Here is a 16,185-nt window from a genome sequence, read left to right as displayed (position 1 = left end):
AAATGACACAATGTGATTTCAGAAGTTAAATTTAAAAGGCGGTGCTTTCCATTCTGGGAGATCTCACTTGCTTACTTTCTCATTCTCATGGATCAGTTGCTTTGAGGGAAACAATGTGATAAGCAGCCCCATGGAGAGATCAACAGCCCTGTAGGAGAACTTAGGAGCACATCATTTGGATCCAGTCCCATCTTTAGGCCTAGACAGCATCTGAACTGCAACCTTAGAAGACACTTGGCGCTAGAATCACCTTGCTAAGCTCCCTGACTCTTGGAAACACTGTGAGGTAAGATTCTTTTAAACTAATAGAAATAGATAACTAATATGCATTAAAAATGTTTTTATTGAAATGAAGTGCCCATCATTTTTTGCCTAGATGGTAACTTTTCAATGTGGTCTCTGTAAAAGCACTATCTTTTATAATCTTTTACCCTACTGGTAGGGATTACTTTAAAGTATTATTTAAAATTTGTTCTTTGACGGTTTCCAACATGAATATTGAATGCATTCTGATTACTCTCTTCCCTTGCACTCCCATCCCGAGCAATATCCCCAACAGTTCCTTTCCCAGATTCAAGCCTTGCAGTTTCATTTTTGACCCATTTAGTTCAATCAAGAACATCTGTGTGACCACTGGATTGGAACCACCCATTAGAACCTTGTAGAGTCACCAGTGGGTATACAAGTAAAGGCAATTCCCTCCTCTCCCTGAATCTATCAGTGGTATATGGTTCAGTAGTGAGGTATGGGGCCTCTGAGCCTCTCCTCCAACCCTGCTGTGAGTTCATGACTGCAAAGGCTGCATCCTTCCCAGCAGACAGCATTTTGCAGTCCTTCTACCCATCTGTCAGCCTTTACATCCTTCCCAGCCCTCTTCTAGAATGTTCCCTGTATACCCTGTGCATCCATGCACCTTAGGGAAATCTCTGGAACCACACTAGCTTTGCCTCTTCCATGTTCAAACCCTTTAGTTGCTCCTCATATTCATAGGATTACTCAAACATCATACTGTCTCATATGCAAGGCTTTGATGAACTGGCTTCTGCTTGCCTGCTTGGTTTACATTAAGCTTATTTTAATCTTCCAAAAGGGCTAAAGTCTTTTCTTTCTCTGATATTCCTATCCATACTGTTCATATGTCTAGAATGCCTCATTCATGATTCGGTACAAGGATCAATGTGTTTGTGTATTTAATTAATTATATATTTTTCTTGGAAAACAAGAGCAGTGCCTGGTTTACATAGATGGTGTATACATTTGTTATGACTTGTGTATGATTATCGTTCATAGGCTCATGTGTTTGAACACTTGGTTTCCAGGTCAAGGTGCTGCTGGAGAGTTGTAGAACCTTTAAGAGATGGGCCTACCAGGAAGAAGTGGGTTGTCGGGAGTGGGGTGGGGGCTTGACAGTTATAACCTAGGCCAGTCCTCGCCTAAGATTGATCTGCTTCCTGAGTCTTCGAGATGTAAAGAAGCAGTAACTGCAAGCTCCTGCCACCTCAGACCAAACTACCACACCTTCCCCAACAAGACGGCTGGCACACTCTCATCTGTGAGCCAAAAAAAATCTCTCTTCCCTTAGGCTGCTTCTGTCAAGTATTGGTATCAGAAACAAGAAAAGTAGCTAATATGACATTTAATTAATTCATTTCAACAATAGCCCCTATTTATTAAATATTGGGTATTTATTTTTGTAAGGCACTAGGAATAACAAAGAAAAGGAAGTAAGGTTCTTTATAAAACATTTTTTACATCTATTTATCTTGTGTGTATCTGTGTGTGCATTGCCACAGTGTGCATGTGAGGATCAGAGAACAACGTGTGGGAGTGGTTCTCTCCTTCTAACCATGTGAATTGTGAGGACTGAACTCAAGTTGTCAGCCTTGGTGGCAAGTATCTTTACCTGCCGAGCCATCTTGCTGGTCCCAAGTAAGGTTCTTAACCTACTATTTAACAGAAAAGTCAGACAAATGATTAAATGTGAGATAAACGTTACAAAACTGAAAGAGTTCAGCACTCTGGGCATATCAAGCTGGGGGAAAGGCCTAACGTATGCTGTGCACCCAGGGCAGCCTTCCATGAGTGGTTGTTAAATAATTTAGGGCATTTAATAGAAAAATGTATCAGGGTTAAAAAAAATCAGTCTTAATTTCAGCCCCAAGTCACCATAGTCGTCATCATCACTAATGCCATCATCATCCTCATCATCGATAAAAACAGTAATAAAGAGGGAGAGGGGATAGAGATGGCTTAGCAGTGGCCCACGTGAACTTAACAGATTGTATGTGACAGAGAACACTATAATAAGTAAATGGGAAATCACACAGGCTTCATCAAGAGAAGTACACCACATAAGAGTCTGAAGATCCCTTACAGTCATCTTTCATCAAGAGAAGTACACCACATAGAGTCTGAAGATCCCTTACAGTCATCTTTCATCAAGAGAAGTACACCACATAGAGTCTGAAGATCCCTTACAGTCATCTTTCACCAGCTTTCCAAAGAGATGTGATAAAACTGAGTCCATTCTAAAGAGGACGGCCAGGACCTGGGCACTAGAAAACAAGTTCAAAGAAAAGAAGCATCTAGCCAGGTGTGGTGGAGCATGCCTCTGATCCCAGCACTTGGGAGGCAGAGGCAAGCAGATCTGAGTTCAAGGTCAGTCTGGTTTACACGGCAAATTCCAGGACCTGGGCTACACTAAGAGATTCTGCTTCAAAAAAAGAGGGGCGGGGAGAGGAAAGGAAAGAAAAATTGCTTCTGAGGCAGGCCTGGTGACATGACAGAAAGAAAGAACAGACCTCTAAAAGCTGGGTCTTGGAACATAGAGATTCAGAAGTTATGCACTGCAAACAGCTGAAGGTTATCATGCAGAAGAAAGATTACATTCATTCATAACACCGTGGATTAAGGAAGAGACAGAAAAGGAACAATTTACAATTGCCAGAGCTATTTAAAGCAGGCAGACTATCCCTGGAAGTAATTCTATCTTAACTGGTTGGCTACTGAACAAAATGTTTCAGAGGGGATCCAAACCCTGAAAGGGAATTAGCAAGGACGACTTTGCACTAAGGCCTTGTCAATCCTACTGTTCTATGGTTTGAATCTGTGAACATTAATCTTTCCTTGCCCTAATCTATATTTCCATAATGCCAAGGGGATCAGACCTCTCACACAGTTCTGTATATATAGTGATTAGTGGAAGAACAAAGTGGGTTTTAGCGGTCTTTAAGGGGATTGCTTCCGTGGCCTTCCTAGCACTTCCTTCCTTAGCAACTACTTTACAGTTTGCATTTACCTCATTATTTAGTCCAAAACTGGTACTTAAGGCAAGTTTGTTTCTGTAAAATCATAGTAACTGAAGAGACAATATCCCTTTGGGTATTTGATGAAATCCAAAGTCAATTCTTCTCCGGTAAGTCACCTCTTCAAAGTTCACACACACATACACATGAACATCTACTTAAATCTGTAGCTATATGTTAAGATTTTATATAAAAACTCTAAAGATACAGAACATTGGAGCCTCTGTAATCCTTACAATAACAGGTCAAGTGGAAAACTGTTCCAATGTGGACAAAACTACAATGTATTTGATATGTACATCTGTGAAATGATGCTGGCCTACCACATCCTCAGCTTCCAGATATCTTATATAACAAATTAGCCTGTAAGGGCTGATAGAACTGTGCAATGCTCCACAGAAAGTTCTGATCCCTAGTGTTTCCAGTTGGTACTGCAAAAGAGAGTCCACAGAGGAGCTGAACCTATACTTACTGAACAGTTCTGAAAAACAGAAACTGAGGTTGTGTGAAATGGTTCAATATTCAGACGAAGTGCAAGGATCTTAATTTTCCAGTAGAATGACAGGTCTACTCTGATGTGTGTAAAAATAAAGAATCGGGTTTTTTAGAGCTAGTAGGAAATATAAAAAAGTTGGCTTAAGTAGATGCTGACCTCTAGTTTTTATTTACTGAAAGCTAAACCATCTGTTCGAGTAGAAACAGATTTTTTGCCACACAGCAGGAAGAGGAAAAGGTCTTCCTGAAAGGGAAGGAGTTTCTAGAGGTCAACTGGGTACAATGGACTTTGCAACTAGCTCCTTGTGTCAAGAAAGGATCAAAACCCCACAAGACCCATGCAAGTTGCTCCAATCTAAACCCTAGAGTCCTGTGAAGGCTCCTATAGGCTAAATAATCAGCAAATAAGACAAACTCCATAGAAGACAATTTTTCCTGTGCAACTGCCAACATGTCATCAAAGCCACAGTCACTCTTGGCAAACAAAATTATATCAAGTGCATAGAGGCAGCTCTGTCACCAATGCTGCTTCGTCTACTAAAGACACAGATTTCTTTTCAGAGTTTCTTTGTAGAAGAAGATTGCAGAAAGGCTGTGTTAACTAGAGGAAGCCACAGTAGGAGAATTCACAGTGAGTATACTGATGATGTAAGAACAAAGGGAAGTAAAGGCAGCTAGAGGAAATGAAAGGCAAGGGAGGGCTACAGAGAACCACTCTGTGTAAACACAACATAGAAAAACCCCCAACTTGAAAAGAAGCACTTCTGAAAATTAAGTAACGTGGTAATCTCCAGAGAAGGGCAAGGGAGAAGGAGACCAATCAATGTGAACAACATAGCACACTCAACAAATAGGAGCATTTTTGAGTAGTGTAGGATGACCTTGGAAATGAGAGGTATGGTGGCGTGTAGTGGGAGAAAGGTGACGACAGGCCTAGAAAACTGTGGTGGCCCGTGGGGAGAAGGAAAACCATCTAGCAGTGGTAGGATTTCAGTAGTGTCTTCAAGGGTAGGTAGGAATAAGGCAGGACAGCTGGCAAGGAGGCGGGCAATCTGTAACAAAGGCCATATATGCACAGGGGGCCAGAGTAACTTCTCTACCTAAAACTCCTAGCTCTCAGTAGTTTCTTCCTATACTGATCAACTAATTTTCTATCTCCACAGTTTCTATCTAACCTGGCTTCTGCCTATATCCCAACTTCCTCTCTCTTTAATTTTTGAGACAGAGTCTCTTTTATTCTAGACTGGCCTCCAAATCACTATGTAGCCAAAAATGGCCTTGAACTCCAGATCTTTCTGCCTCTGTCTCCCAAGTGTTCAGATTACAGGCATATAATACCATACTTAACTCTCAAATAAAACAAGAAAAAATAAGGGCTGGGTATGTAGATCACTCAGTGGCAGTGTGCTTTGCCTGGTAAACTCAATGTTCTGGGTTTAATCCCTCAGCAGAGCATTCTACCCATAAATAATCAAAAAGGTAAACAAACAAACAAAAACCCAGAATGGAAACAATGAAAATATCCACCAAAGAATGGAAAAGCAAGCTTTGGAATTCACACAAAACACACTAAAAAGGCCTCCCTGAGAACACAATGAGATGCTGAGTAGGGAAGAGACCTATCTCAAAGCACATATACCTTAGGATTCCGATGATTTCACATCAATAGCCCTTATAGAAGTTGTTTTGGTTACAGGTCCAGGACATGTATGCATGCCTGCCTCCCATGTCACACACAAGGAGGTAAGAGGACAACTTGCAGGAGTCAATGTTCTCTTTCCACCATGTGGGTCATGGGAATCAAACCCAGGTCATCAGGCTTGTCAGCAAGTACCTTTACTCACTGCGTCATCTCACAGGCCCCGACGGCACTCGTGAAACGCAGACACTAGGCTGTTGATGAAATGGTTAACATGGATTTGTCTTGAGGGATCTTTGTTCTTCATAAACCACCAGCTTCCAAGGCTTATAGATTTTTTTTTCCTTTGGAATTACTTTTGAAATTTTTCCTCTTTTCCATTTCAGGTCTTTAATAATCTCAATTGCTGCAGTGTCTCCAAGCTCAATTCTCTGCAAATTCAATTCACTTTACCCTTTCTCGAAACTCAGCTTCTCTCTTTATTTCTGTCTGTTATACGCCTCTGAAAAATTAATAGTTTCTTATTTCTGCAGTTCCTGAGATGAAACCCAGGGCCTCCCACAGGCTAGGTCCATAATCTATGACTGATCCATAGCCCATCCCAAAAGTCTCTTTGACAGTCATGCTGTATTTTATAGCTTAAAGTAATGTCTTTCATTCATTAATGATCGAAGTCATCTGGATGAGTCTCTTGCAGTAAACATTTATTGCTCTTCTCTTGTCAATATGAGTCCCTTTTAAAACTGTGTCTTCTCCCAGGCAACTTGCTCAGTCCACCTCAGCACGTGATGGAACACTGCAGAAGAAGCAGCTGCTCCTCTGACTACCTAACTCAACCCCCACCCCTAAAACACTCAAAGAACTGGTCATTTCCTTCCCAGACCACAGTGTACCTAACATGAAGCTAGGTCTAAGTATTCGTCACAGTCCATGTACAATGAGGCACAGGCAAGGCATTTACTAGAAGTTTCTGAAAGATGTTCAGTTTCAGAGACACTGTTCTCTCTTCTTCCTGCCTGGAATACAGCTCGGATGACTTGATCATCTGAGAAGGGCCAAGTGAATCCAGCCTTCTTGGTCTTGGTATCCTTAAGCTGTCGAGTCAATATTAACAACCAGGCCTGTTCACTGTAGCCCTTGTTGTGTTTTTCTCAACAAATTTTCTAAGCCAGTTTAAGTTCAAGCTTACTTAGGATTTTGTTAGTTGTAGCTGGATGTAATCCTCACATAAGTATATTCCTTATATTCTCCTTATCCTTTATAGTCCAGCTCAGGTTTCACCTCTCAAAGTACCAACTGATATCAGTCATCACAACTCTACTGTCTGTTAGAATATTCTCCAACACTTTAGTCCGTATGAAAAGCATAGAGTACATGACTGGTACTTGTTGAGTTCTCTTTAAAAAGTGATTCCCCAAGCTGTTTCTGATGTGGGACTCATCTTGGTTGTCACCACTAGGCTGGGCTCAGAAGGCATCTTAGCTTCCCTGGGGGTAGGATGAACTACAAAAAGATCCAATGAACTGAGTCAAACTGTACTCAGATCTTGAGTTTGACTCTGCATTCCTTAGGTGACAGCTTTCTCAGTACAAAACAGTAGTGTTTATTCAAGGCTGGAAGTGAAACTTTGGTCCTCATAAAAACATTGCCGACTATAGGGACATTTTAATCACCTTGCATTCTAAGTATGTATAATTAGTGACCCATGCATGCACTTGGAAAGAAAAAGTAATTTTTTTCAGATGGCTAATGTGATTTTTCCCTCTGTTCTCAGTAGAAATTCTCAGTGTGCAAACAGCACCAATCAGAAGTCAGAAAGTCAAGAACTTTGCTCATACATTGTTTTAACAGCTCCAATCACTTAACTTTCTGGATGCAGCTTGAAATGGAATGAATTACAATGATTACAATGGAAATGCAGGGTTGCAAATACCATCCCCCCCCCCACACACACACACACTCACAGACAGGCAACCTGCATACCTCTAAGGACAAATACATTTGTAAGAGTACATGGCAGAACTCAGCCTGCTAGGCAGCAGCTTGCTTGAGCAGCACCAACAGGACAGTTGCCAAAGAATTTGTTTTGGGAGAGCTGCTTCCACACAAGAGCAGTGTATCAACGTTCTTGTGTTATAAAAACCAGCACCTGCATCTGGAGGGGCTGCTTCCTAACCTTAGGCTATGTTCTCTCCAACTGAAGCTGTCTCACGAGCTGGCACTGGCATCTCATACCACTGCTGGTAAGCTCTACATTTCCATTACATGGAGACCGCTCTGAGACTAAATATAATTACCCTTTAGCCTGATGGCCATTTGTTGCTCTACTCTGGCAGAATTGGGGCGACAGTGCTGCTTGCTCCCATTACTGTGTGAGCACTAAAAGTCCCACAGCCCAGAGCGGGAGGAGACAGTGAGAACAAGTCAGTGAAAGCACCGGCCAACGATGAGATGCTGGTGCTGATACCAGCTCCACTCCTCCAGGAAAGACATTTATAAAGACATCTATAAAGACATTCATAAAGTAGCTCCCAGAAAAACCTCCTACACATTCGGTTCTGTTGAATTCTATATCAAGAGTGAAGGAAATGTGCAATTTTACCATAACATACATGAAAATAATTTAAGAGCAGGAACTGTGGGTTTACAGTACTAAAAGAAGGACTTCTACAATGCCTTTCCTTTAAAGTAACAGTAGCTTTTCGTTTCCCATCCATTTCTCTGCCAACTATGCGAGCAGTTCTTAACACCCGTCGGAACAGAGATGTAACTTTTACTTTACTTCAGTTTGTTTTCAATGGGAAGACTTCCTCCTCAGGCAAACAAAGTCTTTCTTACAGCTCAGATTGTCAACTCTCTTAAGAGACAAAGAGGGGTTGAGGATTTAGCTCAGTGGTAGAGTGCTTGCCTAGCAAGCGCAAGGCCCTGGGTTCGATCCTCAACTAAAAAAAAAAAAAAAAAAAAAAAAAAAAAGAGAGAGAGAGAGACAAAGAAATTTAAATAATACAGAGAATACAAAATGAAGAACGAAGAATGACGCTGCCAGTAATTTCTTTACAATTTTCATCACATCTATTTGTGTGTGTGTGTGTGTGTGCACACACGTGCACAGGATGGCACACATACAAAGGTCAGGACAACCTGCAGGACTGCCTTCCATCATGAGAGGTCTGAGGATTAAACTCGGTTTGTCACACTTGGCAGCAAGTGTTTTCAACCACGGAATCATCTTATTGGCCTGTGACCAGTAATTTCTAAATGACATAAATTTTATGCTCTTATCCTGCTTTCTTTCTGTCTCTTAGATTTTTTTTCCATAGTCCAAGCTGACAAAGTATAATCATCATTCATGATAATTTAAAATCAACACTAACCTGGAAATGTATTTACTTTGCTCAAGTTGGAAAGTCAAATTCCTTTTCCCAAATATCACCATCTAGTGAACTATAGAAACCAGTTACTCAATAAACTCTGTCTGTACCTTCTGTCCTTTACCATCCTCTTCAAATTTCTATAAGCATCATTAAGTCAGAGAGGGGTCAACCTCAACTCACTTTTATTTCTAAGGTACGAGAAACTTCTGACTTCAGAAATGACAGGACATGCATTTTATTAAACATCCCAAGAAAGTCAAAGGACAGAGACGTTACTTTACTTCCCCAACAATGCATATCTGGCTGCAGTGTAGCATCAACCTTAACATATGGGGTGTTCTCTGTCAGTAGTTCTTGAATTTTAATCTAATTTTTTCTAAGTTTATGATATCTTAAAAGGAAAAATACTCAGAACTTATTTGCAAAAAATCTGGAACAGATTAAAAAGGAAATGATCTTCTAACAATTGTATTTCCCAAATCCAGGAAAGATTTATCTTTAAAAATTAGTTCCCTGGCCAAGATAAACAGAGTCAAACAGCATCTTATTGTTTCTGGCTTGATATAAATGGACAGCTCACTGCTATAAAACAAAACCAGGCACTGTATTGCATAAGAGCCCAGTCTCAGAAGAACAAAATCAAGTCACTTCTGCCTGGGTGATGCTTAAAAAAATTTCTCTGAAAATGAATGCACCAAAGTCATAGAGTTCAAGCAAAGAAATCCAAGAAGCTATGGGATAAGAACAAATGAGATTTCACAAATATAATCTTAGGAGTATAACACAACACATTTTGAGAAATCCTCCATTGAGTGCTAGTGTGATTATCTCATGAACATCTTTAGAGGCATGCATGTGGTGGCAAGAAGACAATTAGAACAGGTAGGTTCTCTCTCCACTCTGTGGGTTATAGGAAGCAAACTTGAATTACCAGGTTTAGCAGCAAGCACCTTTACCCAGTGAGCCATCTTGCTGGCCCATGTTCTGAATGTCTTTGTGAGACTAAGGATGTATCCTAACATTTTGCACTTGTAATAAGGACATCATTTCTGCTTTATACCCAGAGGCTGTCTCTAAGCATTTCAACTAAGCTGTCTATATGCAGCTCTGAGATTCTATAGATCTTTATGATCTTATATATGTAATAAAAATGTCTGATTTTTACTAGCATTTTACTAGGCTCTATCCCCAACTCGGTGTTTTATTTTACAGTGGTATTTGATAATCTGATTATGGCTCTCAATCAGAATGTAGTCTGGTTCACTTGCAGGCTAGGTCAAAGGGCTTTTCAATTCCATTTTCCTCATATACTCTGAGGTTCTGGTCACTAGTTAGAAATTCTATTATGTATTTTGCTAGACAAACTCTAGTTCAATGAACTGAATATTCCCATATTACTTAAGGGAATTTCTCTGGAGTACAGTGATTTCTTTGCCCGTCTTAGTTCTCCTTCTAGACCAGAGGTTCTCAACCTATGTGTCATGACCCTTTGAAGGGTTGAATGACCTTTTCACAGGGATTGCCTAAGACTATCTACTTAGCAGATATTTATATTATGATTTATAACTGGAGCAAAATTACAGTTATGAAGTAGCAACAAAAATAATTTTATGAGGGATAGTATTTAGGGGTCATAGCATCAGGAGGTTGAGAGCTAGTGCCCTAGACTACAAGCAGAATCACTGGGCTCCCTCATCTTTGGATAGTCCCTGAGTGTCAGTATTATTTTCAGTTCATTTAACACCCAGTACTATGGTAGAACAAGTACAACTGTAACCTGATCCATATCAAACTCATTAAGATTACACATAAACAGCCTTCAGTAGCTTGTCTAAAATCCTATCCATATTAAGCTAAAACATGAAACTACTTTAAGTTCCAAAACTATAATTGATAAGGTCACCATCAGCATACATTAAGGATTTTATATATTGTATATATGACTAGAGACTCTAAAGCAAGTATGTAGAGTAGTAAGCTAGCTTTCCAAAATTTGTAAATGGAAATAAAAAGTATAGTAATTTGGGGGGCTGGAGAGATAGCTCAGAAGTTAAAGAGCATGTACTGCTTTTGCAGAGGACCTGAGTTTGGTTCCTAGCACCCATGTCAGGTAGCTCTCTACTGTTAGGTCCAAAGTGGGCCTCCAAAAGAGCAGAGCTGATGACAATGTCCTAAACAGAAGGATTCTGACCCAGTAAACAGAAGGATTGTTACTGGGGAAACAGATACCTAAACTCATCATTCCTTAGGAATCTCATAAGGCAGATTTCTATTTACCAGGAAAGTCACTACTTCCCTTGTCTACCCCCGGTAGTCAACTACCACAGGCAAGGGCATCTAGTCTCCAAACAGCCTGCTACAGATCAAAGCCCCCACGCCAAATCCTAGATCATTCTGGGCTGCACCTCTCCTCCCAAGGGTACCTGTCCCCTCATAGGGTTTTCCCACCACCTGCTGTTTTCTGCCCTCTGAGAGACAGGCAGGAGTTTGGCTCCCCAAAGAAAGCTTTCTTTCTACCCTCAGGGTAGTCCAGTTCAGTTTCACTGTGCCCTTGCTTCCCATTACCTCCTTTCACCCAAGCTCCAGGGAGTTTGTGGGCACCTGCACAGACCTCCCCTAATACACAGAATTTTAAAAAAATAATGAAAATAAACCTTAAGAAATATAGTGGTTTAAAAATAAGAGTAATGAAATTAAAATTAATATTGCATAAAAAGAATAGTGGGAAAACATTCCAAAATAATTTATGTATAAATTTGTCTTAGTGACTATCTTGAATGTCCTTTCATTAACTCAGAGAACATTGGTCAAGCAAAGGACTCTCATGTTGATAAATCAAAATTTCAACTTACCATTTATGTTTATTGCTGGTAATACAATTGACATTTTTGGTCTTGAGGTCTTGTTATGGGTGGTAGCTGGTAATAGCAAGTGATCCTAAAATTAAAAAAAGAACAGCCTTTTATATATAACTGGCTTAGTCCAGGAACATTGCAAATTTATAATTTTGGGAGGCCAACATTTCACTTGAGTAATGAAAAATTGGTTTTTATAAGAACCTGGCTTAGAAATAATCAACTACACATGATCTTAATGCAATACACATTTAGTGGGAGCAGGGGTTATCTTTACCAGACACACTGTGGCAGTTTTTGAATACTCCTAGAGTCTGGTAACAATTATTAGGACCCCATAAAGAGTATTGGTCAAGTTGTCAAGACAATAGGTCTTAAATCTAGTTGTGCCACTAAAGAGCATATGATCTGGACAAGCTTACATTCTCTGTCCAGGTTTTAGATTCTAGTCCTACAGAATGACAGGGCTAGAGTAGGTAATGGTACACGTCCTAACTAAACAGCCATTTGCTCTTTTCCTTTTTTTCCAACATAATATTTTTATTGATTATTTGGGAATTCCACACAATACATCCCAATCACTCTTGCTTCTCATCCTTCCCAGGTCCACCCTCACCCTTGTGCCAAAAGAAGAAGAGGAGGAGGAAGAGGAGGAGAAGGAATCCAATTTGTGTTGCTCATATATTCATTGGAGCATGGTCAAATTCCCATGGCCAGCTCATTAAAGATAACTGAGTCCCCCCTTTCACAACGCCCCACCCCCCACCAGAAGCTAGCAATTGTGAAGAGTTATACTTCAGCAACCCTATCACAATTTTTAAGGGCTCTCTTCAATGACTTCTTGTCTAGATTTAAACAGCCATTTTCAAAACATTTGTAAAGGAGAGAAATTTTTTGTCCTCTAAAATTCTCCTAAATTATCAATATTTAAAAGGCTAAAGCAGGTCCAGGGCCTAGGGCCCTGCCTGCTTTGTGTCTTCCTTTGAGGTAAAATGTCACAGTGTTAGATATTTATCTGTGACAAGAGCACACTAAAATGTGTGTGGGCTAGGGAAGCGGCTCAGGCTGCCACACGTTCGACACCTGAGTGCACAAGTATGGGGGTGAGCTGTAACCCCAGCACCAGGAAAGTGGAGACAGAAGGTGGCCTGGACTCAATGGCTCGCCACCCTGGCCTAACTGTCCAGTGAAAGACCTTGTCCTAAGGAACAATACCAGAGACCAGCCTCTGACCTTTGCACACATGCACACACCCACATACACACCTGCACATACACACACCCGCAGAAAGCACGCAGTTAAAAAACTCAGTTTGTCTACCACAACTACACAGCTCTAAAATTGACAGCAAACATTTGATGACCTGAAAGTGGTTCAGAGTATCTGGGGTGCCAGGTCTCCAGCCATACAACCACTCACAGTAAGAATAAGCCAAGGGGAGGCTGGCTGCACAACAGTGGGAAGGTTGAGTGTTTGGAAAATGTAGTTCCATCTGCAGATATTCTAAAGCCGGTCATAAATGACTTATGACTTTGATACTAACTAGTATCACTAACAACTCTTTCCTAGCAAACACATGAAATTACCACAGGGGTAAAAGTTCTGAGAGCATTTCTACTTCCAGGAGCATGCTAGACTAGGCTAAGAAGAGCCTAAGCTAAACCTACTTGGCGCAGCTTTCTATTGTTTTTCTATAGTTACTGTTCTAGCATTCACTCAACAAACTTAATGTCGGCTTTCATATGGCCAAGAGTGAGAAAAGAAGTTATCAGCAAAGCAAAGGAAAAACCTAGACTGTGAAAGACCAGTTCAAATAGACATGCATGAGCAGAGTTGTGTGGAGACTCTTGTGGTAACTGCTATGCTTCATGGGACTCCAAGCCACAGTCCCATGAGCATGCACTTTCTAAGAGTGGTGAGAAGAGGGAGGGACTGATAGAATCCCAGCACTGGAGCAAGGACGGCTGGTTTTGTTTTGTTTTTCTGTTTTGTTTTGTTAAGTGCATTGTTAGACACAGAGATCACACATTTCTGAGAGCAAGATAATAAATTATAACCTAGAAGAAACCCAATTTGCTCATCTTCCTGTTATGAAAATTATAAATAGCTTAATTCCTATAATTAAAATATTGTTTCATGGTCTAAATTGAATAAGAAAATAACCCTCAAATTGCAAGGCCCCAATTAAGGTTACCGTAAAAACAAACACACTTAGATTGCATTGGTGAAGGGATAAAGTCAGGCTCAGACTTAATTATGAGTTTCTTGGAAAGATCTAGATGTTTCTAAACATGATTCTTTTTCAATGCAATGTCTTCTACATTTTGTAACAGGAAGTGAAAACGAAGCCGTTGTTTAGGAAAAAAGAAGACTCACATAGCGTATTTATATACGTTATTAAGCTAACCTGTCTTGTCTCTCACATTAAAGGCATGCAGACTGCTGGGCAGCTGTTCACTGTGAGCATCTCACCATGTAGCTAAGGTTGGCCTAGACTTGCTATGCAGTGTAGCTGCTCTGACCTCCTGCCTCTGCCTCCTGAGTGCTGGGATTACAGGTGGGAACCCCACTTTTTGGGTTTTCCCAGTGCTAGGGATAGTACCTAGGGTGTCACTCATGATACAGCCTATAATTTAAAGGGCTTGTTTTACTGATCAAAATTGAAGGGAACCAAAGCTAGTATATTCCTGATTCTAAGAGTATTTATATAAAATTTATCACACACATACAATTAGAATAGTACAGTTGCTTTGTTAAACAGGTACCTTTACTTCCTTTAAAAAAATAGTCCTTAAACCAAGAATGAACTTTGAAAGATTTTCCTGTGTTCATGTCACTCTACTTTAGACCATTAATCCTATTAGTTATAACTGTAGAAATTAGGAATTCTAGTTAGTCAACAAGTTTTTACTGACTTCTACCACTCATTACAGAAAACATTTACTGCGCACACTCACAGCACTGTGCTACAGAGAATGTTTTAAAGAACAGAAATTCAGGCTTTTATTTTCTTGTGGGAAACATTGTGCACTAAGAGAAACTGTGATTTGTTTCCAATACATGCTCTCCTGCCACCGTAATTTTGGAATAGAAATAGAACCCGTGATACTTAATTGGGCAGAAAGCAGACCATATGCCTCAGACTCCTTTGCAGCCAGGCGAGGCAACTTAGTCTAGTTAAAAGAATGTCTTTGAGATGGTAATGATGGAAGGCCACCCATGGTCTCCCTCCTCCACCTAGAAAGCAGCCACCACGGCAGCTACAGCTGGAGTAGCCACACTGGGCTATGAGATGGAGGCTGCAACCAGAGGATTACAGAGTAATAAAACAGGAGATGGGGAGCCTGGTGACCAAGGAGCCATAATAAGATATTTAAAAGTTACAGATGAGACAGAGATAAAATTTGGATTTTCCTAAGTCACTATTGCATTGGATTTTCTGTCAAAGTCTAAAGCTAGGTCTAATAACTAGTTATAGTATCTGTTCGTGAATCAGTTCTAAAGATATTTGGTAAACAGAAATTCAAAAAAGGTTAACATAATCAGGGATAGCATTATTAACTTTGTTTTGAAACAGGGTATCACTAAGTAGCCCCAGAAGGCCTGGAACTTGCTATGTAGACCAGAATGGTCTTGAACTCACAGTGACTCACCTGCCTCTGTTTCCCAAGTGCTAAGAATAGAGGTATGCACCACTACCTCTGACACTTTGGTAATTTTTAACAGCACAGAAAAGCTACATTTATTATTTAGACTTCTTGACAGGCAGCCCTCTCCCCTTATCTAAATCTGTATTAATGAACTAGTAGAGGAAATTCAGTCCTGGAAAAGTAGAGGTGTAACTTGAATGAATCTGAACACAATTGTTTCCTTCCCATTACATCAGTTAAAATAACGTAAGTGCATCAAAAGTTAAGCTATTTAGAGTAAAAAAGGAAGTGCAAAAAGGATATTGTTCTACAAATAAATATATCTCAACACTGTCATTCAAACCTTTGTTGCTTATTTTAAGACATTTTCAAATGAGCTCCTGAAAACAGGGCTGATGAACTACAGGGTATGTATCTTCATGGATAAACTATGTAGACAAACTTACAACCAATGCTTTGGTATTCATACTCCTATAAGTTGTTAGGAAAGCAGTAAAACTGTGAGAAAAAAAAAACATCAGTTTTCCAATATTGTACACAACACATGATCCAAGATGCCAGTCCTATGCAATCCTCCAACTCCCTTCTCCACGCTCCTTGTTAGAGATAGTCAGGGGAGGACATGGCACAGCATTAAACAGCATTTCACCTTTCTAAGGAAGCAAAAGCACCAGAGACAGGCTGAGCAAAGGTACAAGGCATGTTGCTTAGCTGGAATTTATGATAACTCACAATAAAATTAAGGCCTGACTGAAAGTTAACGAATGTTGGTTCTACCTGTCCACAGAGTCCAAACTGACTCACTAAACCAATTGCTAACTGATTTTTTCTTGCTGATTTGATAGTGTGATTGTGTTTTCAAATTAT

General features: G+C 40.2%; 1 protein-coding gene across 1 annotated transcript in view; it reads right to left on the bottom strand.

The window, feature by feature from the left end:
• Atf6 (activating transcription factor 6) overlaps positions 1-16,185 on the bottom strand; it is a 167,473-nt gene that overhangs the window by 24,056 nt on the left and 127,232 nt on the right. Inside the window, exon 16 of the mRNA XM_036202679.1 lies at positions 11,666-11,750. Within this exon, the coding sequence (XP_036058572.1) occupies positions 11,666-11,750 (85 nt within the window). The remainder of the gene's footprint in view (positions 1-11,665; positions 11,751-16,185) is intronic.

Source organism: Onychomys torridus, chromosome 11 (genome assembly GCF_903995425.1).
Source record: "Onychomys torridus chromosome 11, mOncTor1.1, whole genome shotgun sequence".
Classification (NCBI taxonomy): Eukaryota; Metazoa; Chordata; class Mammalia; order Rodentia; family Cricetidae; genus Onychomys; species Onychomys torridus.
Note: the sequence above shows the minus strand (reverse complement) of the source record. Positions and strands in the feature narration are given on the sequence as shown.